This window comes from Bos mutus, chromosome 19, assembly GCF_027580195.1.
Source record: "Bos mutus isolate GX-2022 chromosome 19, NWIPB_WYAK_1.1, whole genome shotgun sequence".
Classification (NCBI taxonomy): domain Eukaryota; kingdom Metazoa; phylum Chordata; class Mammalia; order Artiodactyla; family Bovidae; genus Bos; species Bos mutus.
In genome coordinates, this window is record NC_091635.1 from 16,194,716 (window position 1) to 16,216,367 (window position 21,652).

The 21,652-nt window shown below is 43.2% G+C and overlaps 1 protein-coding gene across 1 annotated transcript in view; it reads right to left on the reverse strand.

The window, feature by feature from the left end:
* Positions 1 to 11,427, reverse strand: part of MYH13 (myosin heavy chain 13) — a 47,486-nt gene extending 36,059 nt beyond the window's left edge. Inside the window, exons 1-9 of the mRNA XM_070357313.1 lie at positions 11,224 to 11,427; positions 9,165 to 9,308; positions 8,905 to 9,061; positions 7,825 to 7,852; positions 7,269 to 7,380; positions 6,211 to 6,303; positions 4,166 to 4,229; positions 3,983 to 4,081; positions 3,775 to 3,878 (exon numbers count right to left, since the gene is read on the reverse strand). Of these exons, the coding sequence (XP_070213414.1) occupies positions 3,775 to 3,878; positions 3,983 to 4,081; positions 4,166 to 4,229; positions 6,211 to 6,303; positions 7,269 to 7,380; positions 7,825 to 7,852; positions 8,905 to 9,061; positions 9,165 to 9,308; positions 11,224 to 11,427 (1,005 nt within the window). The remainder of the gene's footprint in view (positions 1 to 3,774; positions 3,879 to 3,982; positions 4,082 to 4,165; positions 4,230 to 6,210; positions 6,304 to 7,268; positions 7,381 to 7,824; positions 7,853 to 8,904; positions 9,062 to 9,164; positions 9,309 to 11,223) is intronic.
* Between the last annotated feature and the right edge of the window lie 10,225 nt (positions 11,428 to 21,652).

The window sequence follows — 21,652 nt, forward strand, 5'->3', positions numbered from 1 at the left end:
AATAGAATGGGAAAGACTAGAGATCTTTTCAAGAAAATTAGAGATAGCAAGGGAACATTTCATGCAAAGATGGGCACAATAAAGTACAGAAATGGTATGGACCTAATAGAAGCAGAAGATATTAAGAAGAGGTGGCAAGAATACACAGAAGAACTGTACAAAAAAGATCTTCATGACCCAGATAATCATGATGGTATGATCACTCACCTAGAGGCAGACATTCTGGAATGCGAAGTCAAGTGGGCATTAGGAAGCATCACTATGAACAAAGATAGTGGAGGTGATAGAATTCCAGTTGAGCTATTTCAAATCCTAAAAGATGATGCTGTGAAAGTGCTGCACTCAACATGCCAGCAAATTTGGAAAACTCAGCAGTGGCCACAGGACTGGAAAAGGTCAGTTTTCATTCCAATCCCAAAGAAAGGCAATGCCAAAGAATGCTCAAACTACCACACAATTACGCTCATCTCACATGCTAGTAAAGTAATGCTCAAAATTCTCCAAGCCAGGCTTCAACAGTATGTGAACCATGAACTTACAAATGTTCAAGCTTGTTTTAGAAAAGGCAGAGGAACCAGAGATCAAATTGCCAACATCCATTGTATCATTGAAAAAGTGAGAGAGTTCCAGAAAACATCTACTTCTGCTTTATTGACTATGCCAAATCCTTTGACTGTGTGGATCACAACAAACTGTGGAAAATTCTTCAAGAGATGGATATACCAAACCACCTGATCTGCCTCCTGAGAAAACTGTATGCAGGTCAGGAAGCAACAGTTAGAACTGGACATGGAACAATAGACTGGTTCCAAATCAGGAAAGGAGTACGTCAAGGCTGTACATTGTCACCTTGCTTATTTAACTTATTTGCAGAGCACATCATGAAAAACACTGGGCTGAGTGAAGCACAAGCTGGAATCAAGATTACTGGGAGAAATATCAATAACGTCAGATATGCAAATAACACCACACTTCTGGCAGAAAGTGAAGCAGTAAAGAGCCTCTTGATGAAGGTGAAAGAGGAGAGTGAAAAAGTTGGCTTAAAACTCAACATTCAGAAAACTAAGATCATGGCATCTGGTCCAATCACTTCATGGCAAATAGATGGGGAAACAGGGGAAACAATGACAGACTTTAATATTTTGGGCACCAAAATCACTGCAGATGGTAACTGCAGCCATGAAATTAAAAGACACTTGCCCCTTGGAAGAAAAGTTATGACCAACCTCGACAGCATATTAAAAATCAGAGACATTACTTTGCCAACAAAGGTTCATCTAGTCAAAGCTATGGTTTTTCCAGTAGTCATGTATGGATGTGAAAGTTGGACTACAAAGAAAGCTGAGTGCTGAAGAATTGTTGCTTTTAAATTGTTATGTTGGAGAAGACCCTTGAGAGTCCCTTGGACTACAAGGAGATCCAACTAGTCAATACTAAAGGAAATCAGTTATGAATGTTCATTGGAAGGACTGATGTTGAAGCTGAAACTCCAATATTGGCCACCTGATGTGAAGAACTGACTCATTTGAAAAGACCCTGATGCTGGGAAAGATTGAACGCAGGAGGCAAATGGGACAACAGAGGATGAGATGGCTGGATGGCATCACCGACTCAATGGACATGGGTTTGGGTGGACTCCGGGAGTTGGTGAGGGACAGGGAAGCCTGGTGTGCTGCATTCAACGGGGTTGCAAAGGGTCAGACACGACTGAGCGACTGAACTGAACTGAACCAGGTGAAGAATTGATATTCTAAGAGAGTTTGCAGCAATGTGCAGGGATGGATTTGAAACAGGTCTGGGTGTGTCTGGGGAGCTGATGGTACAGACCAGGTCTGTGTCAGTAGGACGGTATTGCAGAAGGAGGCACTCCAGGGTGGCACTCCCTTGTGAGGGAGGGAGAATCAGCATAAGAAACTGAGGGAGGGGAGATTCTGAGGCCCTAGAATCCGTATCCCACCCCAGCTGGTGCATGTCTGTGTCCTAGGAGTGGGTGGCTACAGATAAAGAGAGAAAGAACTCTGGCTAAAAGCTAAAAGGATGCTGGTGAAAGCATTACTGGAGAACACAGTCTCTTGGAGACACCTGTCCCCCTCCGTTCTGGCCATAGGTAAACCACTGCCCTGAAGACTCTCCTTGGGAGGGGGGAGCAACGGCATCCCCTGACAGCTGGGGTCTCCTGTGAGGACCTGAGATATTACTTTGGGAATTTTTAGAATTCCTTAGGAGGGCTTTGGCTTCTCTGGTGGCTCAGACAGTAAAGAATCCACCTGCAATGCAGGAGCCCAGGGTTTGATCCCTAAGTCGGGAAGATCACCTGAAAAAGGGAATGGCCACCCACTCCAGGATTCTTGCCTGGAAAATTTTATGGATAGAGGAGGCTGGCGGGCTACAGTTCATGGGATCACAGAGAGGAGAACATGACTGAGTGGCCAACACAACAGGAGGGACTTTCGGGAGGTGGCGGGGTGCTGGGACGCCTTGTGTCAGTCACTAAGCTTCCTCCCCAGGTGGTAAAGGCTGGAGAAACCTGGTGAGGAAACCTGGTTAAAAATATACAATAGTCAGACTGACGTTAACTGAAGTTTATTGATCATGTGTATTTTCTCCTTGCCTTAAAAACAATCAGCATCACCTGGAAATGGCAGAAAATGAAGGCCAGGGAGCTGGGCCCTGAACAGGGCCCCTGGGGTATTGGATGAGACCCTTCTCTAAAAGCTCTTACAGCTTCTGAGAGGGTGGAGCCACTCAGGGGTAGAGATGTACTACGCTGAGATGTATTTTAGTTAAAAATGTAAGTTCAGGGTTGGGCAGATCTGGGTTCAGACAGTTGTTTACAAATTGTCTTCAGGCAAATTGTGAGTTTTTTTCCCCTAAGACTCAGCTTCCTTCTACCTTTATGAAATGGGGGCAACAGTGGGGCCAATCCTAGAGGTTTTGTTGATGCTTAAAGGAGACGATGCAGGCAAAGCTTTTTTCAGTTCCTAGCACATGTAAGGGAGAAGGCAATGGCACCCCACTCCAGTACTCTTGCGTGGAAACTCCCATGGACAGAGGAGCCTGGTAGGCTACATACAGTCCATGGGGTCGCGAAGAGTCAGACATGACTGAGTGACTTCACTTTCACTTTTCACTTTCATGCATTGGAGAAGGAAATGGCAATCCACTCCAGTGTTCTTGCCTGGAGAATCCCAGGGACGGCGGAGCCTGGTGGGCTGCCGTCTATGGGGTCGCACAGAGTCGTACACGACTGAAGTGACTTAGCAGCAGCAGCAGCAGCACATGTAAGTGCTCAATGCACTTAATTATATTTGACTCTGGAGATGCTCCCCAGGGCTAAAAGCCAGAGGCCTGACAGGTGTGCTTCCTGTGAGCCCGAGGGCAGGTAGACGGGGGAATGGGGCAGCTACTGCAGAGTGGGGCTGAATTTTCCTGCTTTAGACTTTTCTGTATCTTCTAGATTTTCTTAAAGAACCATGTAGATGGTCTTGTATCCTGAAGACTTTGATCAATATCTTATCCATTATCCATGCAAACATTGTACCCTGAAAGGCTGCAGAATGGAACTGGAGGCCTGTTTTGGAGAACTTTCTGTTATTCCCATTTCTGGAGTTTTCTGGAGTGGGAGCAGGGTGCCATCTGTACAAATTCTCCAAGATCTTGGGTCTAATCACTGAGCATACTTCTGTCCCAGCTTCTTTGTGAGATCATGGATGCCTCCCTGTTCATAAATTCAACAATTCCTCACTTAAGTAAATAAACACACAGAATACTTACATCAGTGGCCAACAGCTCCTCACTGTCATCGATACTGGCCACGGTGACCTCTCCCTGGCTCACGAAGGGGAAGTCAAAGGGGTTGGTTGAAATGAGAAGCAGGTCTGTGGAGCAGGAAGATCCCTTTAGCATCTTATGCACAACTGACTCTGGGATTTTTCCAATGAGACTGGTTTGGAAGATAAGAATTGTAACTAAGGAAACTTACCGATGAGTTCTGGCTTCTTGTTGGACATGATTTGGTAAAAAATATGATAGCTTCTCTCACTGGATAATTGAAACGTCACCCTGGATTTTTCTAAGAGATCTAAGGCAACAAAAAGCAATGTGATTTTTATGTTCCCCAGGAGATGACCCTGGGGCCAAATTCAAGGTGTGTGTTTGGACTCACAGGTTTCAATGTCTGCTGACGCAAGCTTTCCTGTGGCTCCAAAGTGAATCCGAATGAACTTCCCCTGTCCAACGACAGATTGACAAACACCAGGGTTATTCTGGGCTTCCCTGGTGGCTCAGACAGTGAAGAATCTGTCTGCAATGCGGGAGACCTGGGTTCGATCCCTGGGCCGGGAAGATCCCTTGTAGAAGGGAAGGGCTACTCACTCCAGTATTCTTGCCTGGAGAGTCCCATGGACAGAGGAGCCTGATGGGCTACAGTCCATGGGGTCGCAAAGAGAACCACTGAGAGACTGACACGTGGCCATTCTATTTGCATGGTATTGTTGCAGCCTCTGTTAGGTGAGACTGTGGATGGTGGGACATGTAGGGTCAGCAAGGGTGATGCCAGAAGCCTGAGGACTTCCTTCTCTCCATTTGCTTGGCATCCGGTCCCCCCACCAGCTCAGCCAAGCCTCAGATAGCTCTGCCCAAAGCCCATGGCTCTGTCCCTTTAGCTCTGGGGATGCCTGTGAGCTCCCTCTCAACTCTCTCTTGGGACCACCTCTCACCTGACTGCCTCCTTGGTCTCTGTCTTGCTCAAACTCTCCATAACATCTTTGCATTGATAACCTGGTTGGAATAACTAACTTCTTTTTTGCCTCTGGGTGCTACTTTTTTTTTTTTAATTAATTTTATTTTATTTTTAAACCTTACATAATTGTATTAGTTTTGCCAAATATCAAAATGAATCCTACATATTCATTTTTGAGATTTCTTGCCTCATATCCCCTTACTGTTTACTACAGGCAAACCTAGCTCCCAGGAGGAGCTGGCTCCCTAAAGACCCACTCAGCACCTGGGTTCACTCAGTTTGGGGTAGTCAGAGGTGAAATTACATATAGTATATATATGTGTATATATGTGTGTGTGTGTGTGTGTGTGTGTGTGTGTGAATGTACGCGTGTGTATGTGTGTGTATATTCCCTCCTTACATTGTTCATTAACTTGGTCTCTGCCATTCTGTGAGCAGATTCGAGGGCAAAAATCCTGCCTTGCTTGTTCACCCACAGACGCTGGAATCTACTGTACTCAGTGATATTCTCAGTATTTTCTGAATGAAGCCTAAAGCAGAGCTAATGAAGGATCAGCCAAGGTTTATGTGAATTATGTGTTGGGTTCTCAGGAGTTTTAGCTCCTTAATGGAAGTGCCTCGGGCACTTGCTCCTCTGGCCAGTGAAATTCGATAGAAGACTGGATATTTGTTTATTTGCCAATGTCGGAGGTAAATGCCTCTTTGGTTGAGCTAATTCTAAGTGAAATGTTGAAGGATGGGACACAGCCTTCGATTTAAATTTTTCCCCAATTTTTGATCTCTGCTGCCTTCACCAGGTTTTTCGTCCTCCTGACTTGGAGGAGGTCAATTCTGCTAACTAACTTCACACTAAGGTTTTCATGGCTAGTAAGTCAGTGGATGTTGCTCAGCAGACTTCTGCATTTTAAAATGATTCCACTCCAAAAGACCAATTATCGCATAAAGAAATTGCTCTGTACTTGTGGAATTTGAGTCATTGTGACTTCAGGATGCTCTTGTGCGTGTATGTGCGTGCTAAGTAGCTTCAGCTGTGTTTGAATCTTTGTGACCCTCATGGATTGTAGCCTGCCACGCTCCTCTGTTCATGGGATTCTCCAGGAAAGCATACTGGAGTGGGTTGCTGTGCCTTCCTCCAGGGGATCTTGCCAACCCAGGGATCGAACGCACTTCTCTTGTGTCTCCTGCTATCAGGTGGATCCTTTACCACTAGTGCCACCTGGGAAGCCCCAGGATGCTCTAAGGTGATGTTGATTAGTTAGGGAAGGATAGCTAAATCCTCCCTGTGCTGGGAACAAGCCAGCATGTTCTTGGAAGTGTATCAGAATATCCCAGTTGGGCAGCTTGATCTGAATCACTTGGGGGTAGATGAGGCCAGGAATACCCTAGTTTCTGTGGCCATTTTCTCACATCCAGCACTGGAGGAGAGGGTTTGGTTTCTGGGGGCTGTTGACAGTTGGAATGAGTCTTACAAATCTCGAGGAGTTGTCATTCCTCACAGTCTTGGCGTTTCCAAAAGCCTCCAGGAGGGGATTGGCCTGGATGATCTGATCTTCCAGGGTTCCCTAAAAATAAGAGAAGAGGAAAAGGGAGGACTGTGGACATCTTCTGAAGTAATTTCTTGGTGACTCTAAAGTATGCTTGCTCTGGGAAGGGATTAGGGAGAGATGTCACACAGTCCAGGCTGGTGGCCGGTGCAGAATGTGGAAGTACCCAGAAGCCCATCTCTACTCTACTGAAGGAGGCTTCAAGGTCTCATCCAAGAGAGGGTTTTAGCACAGCATCACAGTGACTTCTGGCCACACCAGATTCCTGTTTGGAGTACTATCCACTCCATCTCGATTTCCCAGACCGCTTTTTTCCTCTGACAACATTTCATTATAAAATACAGATTTTTAGAGTACAGACCTATGTTACTGCCTGCACCAGGATCCGTTTATATAGATATTTGGGTTCAGAAGTAGAATTTAGACTGTGAGCAACGAAAGTGACCCATATGATAGACATAGTGGGTCTTGAAAATATTTTTAAGTTGCATAAAATATTTCATGAGAATTATTATTTAAAAGTCCTCTTATGGAAAGCAGAGCTTTCACCCTCCCCCTTCCATGCATGATTGCTTATCTTTCTGGCTCTCTGGAAACTATTGTCCAGCCCAGTGGTTCTCAAAGTGTGGTCCCTAGACCAGCGGCATGAACAGTGGGAACATGAGAGAAATGCAACCTGCCAGGACTTTGAAGGTGAGATAGGAATTTCAAGCAGAAATTCTGGGCCAGGAGCCTAGCAATCCTCTGAGAACCTCTGGCTTAAACCACTCCTTCTCCAGAGGATGTGGAGATAGTCAAGGTCATTGGGCTGTTGAGTCCACGAGGTGGAGCCATTTCTTATCTTGTCCCCTAAGTACTCCCAGGCAAGACTTCTTACTGTGCATCTGTGCTGAGCACAGAGCCCTGCACAGAACACCTAGTGCTCACCCAAGATTTAAGTTGTACTTATCCCAGGAGCCTTCCAGGGGCAGGAGGCTGCTCACCTGCATCTTGCCTGGCTGCTGCTCCTTCTTCTTGTCTCCAGTGACTGCAATTGTTGCAAAGTACTGGATGACACGCTTGGTGTTCACCGTCTTCCCAGCTCCAGATTCTCCACTGTTGATTTAAAAGTGAGAAATGCAGACATAGAGAACAGACCCATGGGTGGAAAGAGGCCCAACAGGAGAGAGGAGATGAAAGACGGATGGACCAGAAGTTTTGGATTAGAAGATGCAAACTATTATATGTAGGATGGATAAGCACCTGGGTCCTACCGTATAGCACAGGAAACAATATTTAATATCCTGTGATAAACCATGATGGGAAAAATATGAAAATATATTGTATATATACAATTGCATATATAAGAATTGTATATATAAGAATATATACACATATATACCTGAATCACTTTGCTGTACAGGAGAAGTTAACACAACATTGTAAATCAACTATACTTGAATAAAATATATATTTTAAAAAAGTAAGTGAGATAAAGGAGAGTGGAAGGGATGGATGGCCCTCTTCCAAGTCATCCTAGAGCAGACATGGGTTACTCACGTGATGAGGATGGACTGGTTGTCTCGATCTAGAAATACAGAGGGAAGCAGAACAGAATCAATGACTAACCAAGAGGCAGGATGTACAAATAAGGCAACACTGGGTAGGGGTGGGTAGAGCCCCTGAGGTCCAGTTCTGAGTTTGCCATAACTAGCGGTGTGATGATTTGGGTATATCTAATCTTTAGGGCTTCCCTAGTGGCTCAGCAGTAAAGAATCCACCTGCCAAGCAGGAGATGTAGGTTTGATCCTTGGATTGGCAACCCACTCCAGTATTCTTGCCAGGGAAATCCCATGGACAGAGCCTGGCAGGCTATAGTCCATGGGGTCACAAAAAGTCAGACATGTCTGAGCAACTAAACATACACAATCTTCTTTGAGACAATTTGTGCAGATTTCCAAAATGTAGGATGTGTAATGTGGGCAGCATGGGACGTGAACAGTGAGTCCCACGATGTGAAAGTTCTTCACGTTCACAGACCTTAATCTCCTCACTAGCACTTTCTTATCTCCCTTTTTAACAACAGCAACCACAAAAACGCAAGTCTCAGACCCAGAACTTGTAAGAATCCATAGCTTCTATTAATAATTAGACTTATGGATGCTTATTTGTTGTCACTGCATTTTTCTTTTCCCTTTCCCTTTTACTTGAAGGTGACAATGGTTTTCCATTTACAATAGGTTGAATTGCAAAATTCATAGGTTGAGTTCCCAACCCTTAATACCTCAAAATGTGACCTTATTTGGAAATAGGGTCATTGCAGATGTCTTTAAAGATGCAATCATACTGGAGTAGGTGAGAAGCCTCCGTCATGAGAAGCCTGAGCACCAAAGCTAGAGAATGACCCTTGCTCGCAGCAACTAGAGAAAGCCAGTGTGCAGCAATGAAGACCCAGCACTGCTGCTGCTGCTGCTGCTAAGTCGCTCAGTCGTGTCCGACTCTGTGCAACCCCATAGACGGCAGCCCACCAGGCCCCTCTGTCCATGGGATTTTCCACGTAAGAGAACTGGAGTGGGGTGCCATTGCCTTCTCCGGAAGACCCAGCACACCAAAAAGAAATACATAAAAAATGGAAATTACCAGTCAGCATGAACTGATAGGCATTGTCAGAGATGGAGAAGATGTGGGGCGGGGCCTCCTGGCGCTTTTTGCCCCTGTAGGCTGCCACCACCTCGGGGTTGTACACCGGCAGCCACTTGTAGGGGTTGACGGTGACACAGAAGAGACCTGAATATGTCTGCACCATAAAAAAAGGAATATAATTATTTCATGAGGACATTAATACTGGTTTTCAAAATGTTAACCGCCTGCATGAACAGGGGCCATGAGAACAAACTCACGTAGATCATCCAGGCTGCATAACGCTCTTTGAGGTTGTACAGCACAGCGGGCTCGTGCAGGTGGGTCATCATGGCCATGTCCTCGATCTTGTCAAACTTGGGAGGGTTCATGGGGAACACCTGTTCGCTGTTGAGAGTGAGTGTCTGGATATTGAGAGGAAAGTCAGGTGATGAGTGGGAGAGCCGATGTTCATTATCCATGCTACCAGTGTGGAGAAAGTGCTGAGATATTGTGGTGCGATGACCCCATTACCATGGATAGCATCATGGATCATATCTGTGCCCAGAGATGGTCCATAACCACCTGTTCTTGTTGAATCTACGTGTGGTCAAACTGTGTAACCAGCTCTGGTCTGATGCCCCCAAGTCAGTGTGCCATTCTGCACCAGGAGTGGCTTACACCTGTGCAAAGCTGTAGAGCCCTTCAACCTCAGGGTGGCCAGGGGTACTCAGGATGGCCAAGGCCAGAGAAGCTTGTCTCTGTGTACCCCATTTGCTGTGAGTGCTACGGTGAGCTCAAGCTTGGAATACTGGAAAGAACTCTTCCAGCATATTTGGTACATCTCCACCTCGATATCCCTATTCACATGGGTCCCTTTGTCTAGAATATCTACATTGAAATTATGTCTAGCTACCTTCAGAGCTCTTCTTAGGTGCTCCCTCATCCATGACCTGTCTCTGCTCTCCCCTGTCTTTTCAAGGCTTCCAGAATTCCTTGCACCTCTGCTCTAATAGTTCAAACGTTTGGACTTGGAGTATGGTCCATGGCCATATGGCCATGTATGGCCAAACAGTATTTTGAGACTAATACCTAGTTTTCCCTTATCTGTTTTTCCCTCCTTTTAAGCATACAGCTGGCACTCCATTACTCAGGAAAGGTAGAAACTAGTGCATAAAAGAGAAACAGCCAGTAAGGCTTTCTAGTCTTTGCCATAAGCCTATATCCTTAGAAGAGCTTTGAGGGTTTTACTGAAAAAGATTTGCTGGTAAAGGCCACATCTCTAGAGGAAATTAGGCCCTTCTGCCCCATTGCCCTACACTAAAGAGAGAGACACCCAGAGTAGCACAAGGGAGATGGAAAAGTCTGTGAGTCTTGAAGATTCAGGGCTTGCTTCTTAGCAGATCCTTCAGGGGGACAGTGAGACCCAATATGGTATTACTGAAAATGTGGCACAACTCTTGGGAGTGGACCCCAATAGTAACTCAAGAAAATTTATTTCTGGCCCTTTTTAAAGAGACTAACATCAGAGGTTAAGTCAACAACAATAGTAATCACCTGTTTTGTATGCTTGGCTTTGTGAACTGCGATTTGTACCCGTCATGTACTCTTGATACCTATCCTGGATGATAAACTTTGGGGAAATGGTTACTGAGATTTTCTCACCTTTGCAAAGTGATGGACACTGTGATCTAGATGTGGTAGTTGTCCAGTAAGTACTGAACTGAATAGTGAAAGTGTTAGTCACTCAGTCATGTCTGACTCTGTGTAACCCTATGGACACATGTGCTTGCCAGGCTCCTTTTTATGGAGTTCTCCAGGCAAGAATACTGAGAGCGTAGCCATTCCCTTCTCTGGGGGACCTTCTCAATCTGGAGATCGAACCTGGGTCTCCTGTATTGTAGGCAGATTCTTTACCATCTCAGCCACCTTGAACGGTGCTCTGTAATTCTCTGTAGTAAACTAGGCATTGCCTCTGGAGCTCCCTCTCTAAGTCACACCGCAGCCTAGAGAGTTCTATGTGGAATATTCACCCATCCAGCAGCAGTCTTCATCCATCTCTCCCTTCAATAGTCCAACCTCTTTCACCACCGCCTTCCCCTTTCCCCAGAGCAAACCTCACAAAAACTCTCAAAGCTCAAGTCCTTGGAGAAAGGAAGAGACAGGGGCAAAGGTGTGTGTCAAAGCAGTGTTCACCTGCCGTGTCACCATAAAGTAGATCAGTAGAAGTCTTGTTCTGTTATCAGGTTGCCATGGATCAGCATGCAATTTCTAATATTCTACTCCAGAGGATGAAGGAGGATGCCCACGTTAGCAAGAACGTCTGAGATCAACACTTACCCGGTCATCGAGGGTCTTGACTGTGACTTTGTCGTTTTCCCTGCCCTGGATCATACCCTTCACGTACAATTCCTTATCATCCACTGCAAAGCAGGCTTTCTTGGAGTCGAACGGGCGGTTCTGAGCCTCGATTCTTTCCTTCTCCGATTTCCGCAGGTAGGGAGCTGCTTCTCCGAAAACGGCCATCTCCGCATCAGAACTCATGGCTGCAGGGGCTGGGGACACCAGGGCTGCTGAGGCGGGGGCTGAGGGGCTCTTGACTCTGAGGGGCCCAGCCTATTATCTCTATTCAAACAGGGGCCAGATTCAAAAGCTCTTGGGATTAACCCAGTTCCTGCGGAATCTAGGCCCAGGTTTAGGGCAAGTGGGGGCAAGCTAAAGGGGATATTTTACTCCAAGAAAATTTTTGAGGGGTTGCTTTCAACTCTGAGTGTTGATTTTGGAACAGCTCTAAGTCCAGCTCCAAGTGTGGAAGTCTAAACCAATTAGAGGAATCTAAGCTGAGCTCAATAAAAGAGAACTCAGAAAACGCTTCCTTAATTCAATATCATATTTGAGCCTCATGATCTCTGTGTCATTCCCAAATCTTAAAGGTGTCTAAGAAGAATGACTGAATGTTGATAAATCCTAGTAGAAATTATCACAATTATGTAATTTGGAAGAGGAAAGAGTATTTTAATTGTCCTTTCAAATGATTGTGGATATTCTTTTTAGATACTGTACCAAAACTTACACATGATAGTTTCTGTGGTACTTTCTTAAAGGCTAGTTGCAGCATAGAATCTGAAACCACATCAACAAACATTTGGTACCTGTTACCTTATAATCTGTTGGTCTGTGTTGAACTTGAATGAAACTTTTACCTATGTATAAACATCATACATTGATCATTTGAGAAATCTTGTTCACTGAATTCTACAACACTTCCAAATATCAACATATTTCATTGCACAATATAAAAAAATCACAGTCATTAATATCAGCACTCATCTTATTAGGAGATTCAAATATTAGGATGTTGTCAAGCTAATGGTGGTAGACACAAGTCTTTCAAAATCTCAATTTTTGCTTGAAAGCTCTACTCTATCATCAGTAACAAATACTTGTTTTCCTTGAAATTGGATAAGCACACTTCATTGTTTTTTGAGAAAATGTCTGCCAAATATCCAAGTCTGGGAAACCATAGTTTGTCCACTAGTCATTCTTTCCAGGAAAAAGGATGCTTCATGAAACAAGTGGCTGGTTCATCTCGCAGCTGAGACAACTGCACACGTGCTTTCCCTCCAGACAACCCTCAGAGTCCAGTGTGCAGCAGGAGAGCTTGTCACGCGGACTTCCTGTTCCATTACATAGAATATTATGAAGACGTGGATGAAGTTGAGGTGTGACAAAACCAATCATTTCCACTGCTGCAAAACTTGTCATTTTTTTCAATGAAGTTGGCTTTTTAAATAAAGAAAATTTTTTTCCAGTGTCAGTATATGGCAGTGAAGATTTCTACGACTGCTAACACAGCTTGGTGCCATGTCTTGGTTTGTAATAAAGCACTAGAACTTTTATCCATCCTTGCTTTTGCATCATTACGTCCACACAGTGAAGACGGCAAATGGTGTCTGGGTATTATATTAAAATTTTTTTGACCTCATGTACCTCTCCAAGGTACCTCTCCATGGATCTCCAAGGATCCATGGGTCATGTTTTTTTCTTTTTAAAAAATTGATTGATTAATTGGCCATGATGTGTCTTTGTAGCTGTGTGAGTGCTTTTCCCTAGTTGCCATGAGTGGAAGGCTACTCTGGTTGTGGAGTACGGGTTTCTCATTGCAGTAGCTTCCCCTGTTGTGGGGCACAGGCTCTGGGTGCTTGGGCTTCAGTAGTTGCGGCACATGGACCCTAGAGCTTGACTCGGTAGTTGCAGTGCCTGGGTTTAGTTGTTCTGCGGTTGTGGGAGTTTCCTGGACCAGGGATCTAACCCATGTCCACTACGTTGGCAGGCAGACTCCTAACCACTGGGCCACCAGGGAAGTCCCCATGGGTAACATTTTGAGAATGGTTGGACCAGAGCATGAAGAAATCTCATCAGGCTGCTTGACTTCAGCCTGGTACCCAAAGTGCTGAAAGTTGATCCATATCAAAATCACCTGCCACAGAATCTCTGTGGTTGAGACTGAGGAAACTGAATTTTTCCCAGGGGCCTCAAACACAGTGATGTTTGGGAACATTATTTTGCTTTTCTAAAACCATGGCATAGTCCCAATGGTCATACACAAAGTGATTTAGGCAACTATTTCTTAATTTTAATAGTGATATGTTTATTTTAAAGTTTATTACCTTAGTCTACAAATATCTACAAAATCTACAATGCCATGAACAATTTTACATCCCATAAATAAGGATAAAACCTTCTCTATTATGATACTTTTTTCATTGCTTCTAAGATGCATCCCAAGTGTAGAGATAATATTCTGTGAAAATTGCAAAGAAAATTAGAACTTATAAAATAGGGTCAGTCAATTCAGTCATGTCTGACTCTTTGCAAACATATGGACTGCAGCATGCCAGGCTTCCGTGTCCATCACTAACTCCCGGAGCTTGCTCAAACTCATGTCTATCAAGTCAGTGATGCCATCCAACCATCTCACCCTCTGCTGCCGCCTTTTCCCCACTGCCTTTAATCTTTCCCAGCATCAGGGTCTTTTCCAATGAGTCAGTTCTTTGATCAGAAGAAACTGACTCATTACATGGACCACAGCCTTGTCTAATTGAATGAAATTGTGAGCCATGCTGTCTAGGGCCACCCAAGATGGATGAGTCATGGTGGAGAGTTCTGACAAAATGTGGTCCACTGGAGAAGGGAATGGCAAACCACTTCAGTATTCTTGCCTTGAGAACCCCATGAACAGTAGGAAAAAGCAAAAAGATACGACACTGAAGAAAAAACATAGGGTAGTATGACTGTGAAGTATTTGTTTATATAGTGATGGAAAGCAGTGTTTCTCTTCTTTGGTGTGTAGGAATCCAAGTGGGAGTCTTGTTGAAATGGATATTGTGATTCAGCAGGTATGAGTACAGTTTGAGACTGTGAATATCTAAATATCTCAGCTGACACTCATATAGATGGTTCACACTTTCATAGCAAGCATATAAGGTAGCTTTGAAAAACACATTTAAGAAAAAAAAAGGAAACAAGTCAAAATACTAAATGAATTGGTTTCTGGTATTACGTGAATATTGAAAACTTTGTGATGATTGCATAAGACTGAAGTCTGAAGGTGGGTGGTCAAGCTTAGCTGGTGGTCAAGCTACGTCTTTAGGCCTCCTAGAAAAACAGGACCTTCCATCTGGGATTCAGGTCATGACCAGTCTTGAGGTGGAGATTTCTCTTTTTCTACCCACAACTCCAACTGTGACTGAAAATCCAGTATCTTTTCATTTCCTCTATTACCCTGCGTAGATGATGCATGAGTTGTCTCCGTGATAGTCTGGCAAATGTGTTGTCCAGGCTACTCGAACACCTTCCAGGATGACTATTTTCCATTTTGGAAAAATTTTGGAAGTTTTTGAAAATCACTTGGGAAATGTTTCTCAGGCCAAAGATTCTTCTTGCTTTAAACTGAAATCTGGGTTTCTATGACTTCAGGACGTTCCATCCTCATTCCCGTTCTTGGTAACAACAAAAAGAGTTCAAATCTTCTTCCTAAAAGACAACTCTACACCAATTTGATGGCTGCTCTGGGTTCCCCTTAGCTTTTTCTTTTCCAGGCTGAATAAGCCCAGGACCATCTCCATCTTCTTCTGCTGCTTTGGCACCTCCTTTACAGTCACGGTGAGCTCACTCCTGTTAATCTCTCGAGGTGTGGCACCCAGACCACATGTCATTCTCCGTCAGCATTGCACTCACCTCTCCTGACCTAGGTGTTACGCCTGGGGTGGTGACTGCCTTCTGGCAGTCTCATCACACTGCTGACTCACTAGTCACTGTCCAGCAAAGCCCCTCAATCCGCTGCCTACGTGTGGTTGCTAAGTCAGATCTTGTCCCCATATTTATACAACTGTACTCTGGGGCCCAGGCTAAAACCATTTATGCTTGGCTGATAAACTTAGCCTTGTTAGGTCTGATCCAACACCCTTGGCATGACTTGCGGTGTCCCTGGAGGCTCTACCCCCAGAAAGTCCCCTAATTAGCTTCTCCTCGGTTTTAAGAGCTTAACCTACTTCCAAGCCTACACAGCTGTGTCCCTTCAACCATCCACTCTGTTCCAGCCTTCAGGGTCTTCCAATGGAGATAGTCATTCCGGTCTACCTAACCTCTATCACCACCTTTTCACTGCTCCCCACCCCCTCTTTCTGCTGTCAGTGTACATGACACTGATCTCAACTTACATCCTTCTCCTGGGGATTTCTCAGCTACTGTATCTTGTCAACAGCGGTGCGGTCATGACTTAATTATACTTTGCTTTCCTTGGTCCTGATTCATCTAGAGTTACCTCCAAAAGTGCAGATTTTGAAGGGGAGTGTTTTTATTACTCTAGCGGACATAAGGTTGAATCCATTTCTCCTTATTCTCTCAGCATTATCTGTGAGTAAAGGCATAGCTGAGTGGACTCAGGGGTGTGGACCCTGCTCAAAAAACCTCAAAGTTAGACTTGTGTGAAGACTGAATCTTGAGCCTATGAACATCATGCTCATTGCCAACTAAGTATATTGGCTTGGAGCTTACATGTCAGAGTTCTGCAGTGTATTTTATTATTCTCAGTATGATGGGCAAATTTGGGAAGCCATTCGTCCTTAGATACAATTTGCACATTTGTAATCTGCCTTTAGAAATACTTAAGTAACTGATTTTAATTTCACCATTTTTAGCTTCTCATGAGTGCGACAAGGATGACAATGTATAAAATGTTTGCTAATTTCAATCAATTACTGTATTCCCAACCGAAATAGTAACTCTTACCTTCTTGGTTCCCAAAGCAACCGTCAGTGTCCTTCAGAAATGAAGTATCTTCTTGGGTGGTGGTTCCAGAAATCAAAACCAAACAAAAACAAAGAAAAATGAACTATGAAGAGTTAAATAAATCTAGGAACTGTGCTTGTTCTAAATTTATCTACTTTTAAATGGGTACACAGTAGATGGTGTGGTATGGAAAGAAATTTTCCATTTTCCTTTTGGTTAAGTTCTTTATTCTTTAAATAATTGGTTAAATACAATATTGATTAATAATTTTTTTGAGTATCTTCTGTGTGTGCCAAGTACCATGTTAGCTCCTTGGTGGTTTGGTTGCTAAGTCATGTCTGACTCTTGCAAGTCCATGGACTGTAGCCCACCCAGGCTCCTCTGTCCATGGAATTTCCTAGGCAAGAATACTGGAGTAGGTTGCCTTTTCCTTCTTCAGGAGTTAGCGCCTTAAGCAGGTATAAAAAAGGATAAAGACAGTCTCTACTCTAAAATAATGCAAAATATAGTACGGGGTAAGAGAAGTGGTCAAATAAATCCTTATACAAGGAAGAATAATGCAAATTCTGTAAGAGTCTAAATGAAATGTTAGGGGACTTACAGAGATGATGCTTCTGGCTGAGTGTAGGGGGCTGTGAGGGGTCAGGGAAGAAAGGAAGAGGAAGAATCATCCAGACTGTTACCTGAATCTTTAGATCAGTTAGTTGAGTTCTTTGGCAATGGGAGAAAAGTTGTGAATTATAGGCAAGACTTCTTTAAGAGGTCTAGGAAGGGCACTCTCTTAAATATACTATATTCTGTTGGAGAAGATGAAGGTACGTCAGCTGATAACTCATTTGGGACTAACCTCAGTCCACAAGTTTATAACCTGCATGAAGATCTCAAGGTATCATAAGAGTCTGAATAATTTCCCATATAAAATCTGCCTTCAACTTCCCATTTACCATAGAGTACTGCTATAGAATCAGAGAATCATGCCATGAAATACCATTTAGGTAGAAACAGACATTTCAACACTTGCTTTACTACTTTGGTTGCCTCCTTTTATCTTTTTCTTTGATGAGTCTTTAAAAGATTTCTAGCTACATCCTAAAATTCTCCCACATTTTTCCAGAAACAATTAAATGATTAAGTATTTTATTTTGAACCCTCAGTTCAAAAGAAACCAGACTTGGAGGCAGAACCTTAGGTTTCTAATGCCAGTCCTGTAAAGTAGCTGTTGTAATGTCTCTGGGCTTTGGTTCCCTTCTGTCAAATGAGACAGACCAGAAAATCTCAAGATTCCTCTTAGCTCTGTGAATGTATGACAGGAGGCTTTCTGGTGAAGATGGTGGCCAGAAATCAAAGCCTCCCAAGTCTCTTCTGAGAAATGCTTCTGCAGGGTCAGACATGACCCAGCCCAAAGTCCACCGGGCACACCGCAAGAGCAATCTGGAAACCAGTCATTCCTAAGCAGACTAAGGATGCATTCTGAGATGGATAAAATGCATGAGAGGATTTCTTCCCACAATTATCTTCCAGATATCCTGACATAAGAAAAACATTTAAATGATCACAAAAATTTCAAATAATAGTTCAAGGCAATTGCAGAAGAGATATCACAAATTAGCAGGTTTATTTGCTGACTGCATGTTATAATATTGACTTAAACAATTAGAAGGGTAAGTATGCATTGTATTCAGCTTCATATCCTGCAAGGTAATTTTTTTGGTCTCATAATTGCTTATATTCTTGTCTTTTTACTCCTTGTAGAAGCTTCTTGAAAGGCTTTGTCATCTTGTCTTCCATACTGCGCTTAACACAGTTCCTTGCACTTACTAGGTCCTCAGCAAAGGCTACTGTATTGCTTTCTCTTCTTCTTTCCACATAACCTAATCAGGTATAATCAGAGTGACATGGAGCAGAAAAGTGGGCACTGGTGAGCACTTACCTCACTATGGTGCGGTCAAAGCGGTTTCAGAAGCGTGACCCGCCGGGCTCCCTTTATACCCCCAAATCTGCAAGCCCAGCGCTCTAGCTTGGCTATATTTGGGGATCACCATTTACTTGTTAGATGTAAATGCGTCGTAGCACTGATCTCTCACTCTTGTTAAGTTACTTGGATAAATGACCAGCGGAGGCTGTGTAATGCCAAGTCAGCTGCGTAGGGATTTTGACGTTGGACACAGATCTTTGAGACTTAGAGAGTACTAGGGACTGAGTAGAACTGGGGCAGAGTGTGTTGAGAAGGTCAGTGAAGGGCAGAGACACAGGATGAATTGTCAAGCAATGGGTGATCAATAGCATGGATACTAATTACGTCTCCTTTACCAAGGACTGTAAACATGAGATACTGTGTGCCTCTTCTCAGAAATTTCCAGAAAACATAATATTGGCCATTTAACATATCCATTCTTTTTTTTAACATTGAAAAAATTGAGGTATAGTTGATTTACAATATTGTGTTAGTTTCAGGTATATAGCAAAGTATTTCAGTTATATATATATGTGTGTGTGTATTTATATTTCAGATTTGTTTTCCTTATATTACAAAATATTGAGTATAGTTCCTTGTGCTATGTAGTAGGTCCTTGATGTTTATCTATTTTCTATATAGTAGTGTGTATCTGTTAATCCCAAATTCCTAATTTATTCTTTTCTCCCTCCATTTCCCCCTTTGGTAACCATAAATTTGTTTCCTATGTCTGTGGCTCTATTTCTGTTTTGTGTATAAGTTCGTATGTATCCATTTTTTTTTTTTTAGATTTCACATATATGCCATATCACATGATATTTGTCTGGCTTACTTCGACTTAATATGATGATTTCTGCTTTGTTATGCTTAGTCTCTCAGTCACATCCAACTCTTTGTGACCCCATGGACTATAGCCCATCAGACTCCTCTGTCCATAGGATTTCCCAGGCAAGCATTCTGGAGTGAGTTGCCATTTTCTTCTTAAGGGGATCTTCCTGACCTAGGAATTGAACCTGCATCTCCTGTGTCTCCTGCATTGGCAGGCGGATTCTTTACCACTGAGCCATCTGGGAAGCCCCATTATAAAATTAAGAGCAAGCTTAAATTAAAAAAAAAAAGTCATAAAGTTCTAGAAGTTCTAATGAAAATACATAGTCTGTGTGACAACTCTTATGTTTGCACAGGTGTTTTTGGCTGAGACGGAAGTGATGCTTGAATATGTAGGAATAACCATACATATTAGAAGTTAGAGCCATTTACAGTAATACAGTCTGACTTGTTTATGTTGTATATGATCAATGTGTACTGAATTCTATTCAATATTTTTTAATAACCTATAATGGAATGTAATCTGAAAAAAAAATAACTGAATCACTTTGCCATATAGCCCAAACTAACACAATATTGTAAATCAACTATGCGTGCCTGTGTCCTAAGTCGCTTCAGTTGTGTCTGACTCTTTGCAACCCTGTGAACTATAGCGGCCAGTCTCCTCTGTCCATGGATTCTCCAGGCAAGAATATTGGAGTGAGTTGCCATGCCCTCCTCTAACCCAGGGATTGAACCTGCATTTCCTGCAACTCTTGCATTGCAGGTGGATTCTTTACCCCTGAGCCACTGGGGAAGCCCAAATCAACTATCCTTAAATTAAAAAAAAAAAAAAAAGATTCTCTAGTTTTCCAGTGGGTAGTCTCATGTAAGTAAGGCATTTCCAAATGACAACGTGCATTAGTGAAAATGAAACTGTAGGCAGTGGAAGAAGCAGATAGGAATAAAACTTCCACAATAGCATTTTCTAAAGCAGATTTGACAGAATGCTGATTCTGAGAGAAACTGTGAAATAAAAGGTTCTGTGGTTAAATGAGTTTGGGAAATGTGGCCAACTCTATTCCCTGCTATTGGAAATTCACCATAAATATTAGCATGGTAAGGAATCTGAGAAGCCTACCAGTAAAGAATCACGAAGAACTTTCTTGTAACTAGTGATGTGCTGTTGGAACACCATCTTACTCCCTGTTCAAAAAAACGAGAACAGAAGGCTGAAGACTGCAGTCCATAGAGTTGTCTCTGTTTCTTAGCTACATTTGGCCTAGAACAAAGCAACAGAGAGCGATCAGGCAAACACACAGCCGCTTTTATTCAAGGGACAGCCTCTTTTGTATGTAGCAGATGCTCAGTAAATGTTGTTCCTGTGAATAAACCAGTCAAGACAATTCATGGGGAATCTGTGTTGAAAGAGGGTCAGAGTGATAAAGTGGAAAAGAATGGAATCAGACTGAGTCTCACTTAAGAGTAAGAGTTTATATTTATTTTTATTTATTTATTTTTTAAATTTAAATTTATTTATTTTGATTGGAGGCTAATTACTTTACAATATTGTATTGGTTTTGCCATACATTAACATGACTCCGCCATGGGTGTGAGAGTTTATTTTTATTAAGAACTCACCACGCACCCAGGCTTTATCCATTTTGGCTCACTTATGCTTTGTAATAGTTTTGGGAGGTAGGTGCTAATATCATCCCCATTTTATGGCTGAAGAAATTGGGCCATTGAGAGTTTCAGTAACCTGCCTGAGGTCATGCAACCAGCAAGTGGCAGAAATGGGATTCAAATCCTCTCTGGCTTTAGAGCCAATGCCTATAACCTTTCACTTTTGCAAGCCCAGCACTTTTGAGTGCTGGCATACTGAGGAATGGAGACATGAAATAGGGACTCTGCCCCAAAGGAGGTGGTTGGTAATGGACATGGTAAGAGAGTACAGAGACACAAAAAGTACAATTTATTTTTCCAAGGTAAACTTTAGCGCCAAGATGAGTGGGATGCCCAGTGGATTAGATGTATGGACAAGGTGTTTGAAACCCATAAGGTATGTTGTGCATGTGAAATATTATCAGAGTTCTTACTAATGAAATGGTACCACTTTGGAAGAGAGGAGAGCTCTGAAGGGGCTGGTGATTGTGGAGATGATGATAATAATGCTTTTTATCAGTTCAGTTCAGTTGCTCAGTCGTGTCCGACTCTTTGGGACCCCATGAATCGCAGCACGCCAGGCCTCCCTGTCCATCACCAACTCCCGGAGATCACCCAGACTCACGTCCATCGAGTCAGTGATACCATCCAGCCATCTCATCCTCTGTCGTCCCCTTCTCCTCCTGCCCCCAATCCCTCCCAGCATCAGAGTCTTTTCCAATGAGTCAACTCTTTGCATGAGGTGGCCAAAGTACTGGAGTTTCAGCTTTAGCATCATTCCTTCCAAAGAAATCCCAGGGCTGATCTCCTTCAAAATGGACTGGCTGGATCTCCTTGCAGTCCAAGGGACTCTCAAGAGTCTTCTCCAACACCACAGCTCAAAAGCATCAATTCTTCAGCATTCAGCCTTCTTTACAGTCCAACTCTCACATCCATACATGATCACAGGAAAAACTATAGCCTTGACTAGACGAACCTTTGTTGGCAAAGTAATGTTTCTGCTTTTGAATATGCTATCTAGGTTCTTTCCAATTTACAGGGGCTTCCCTG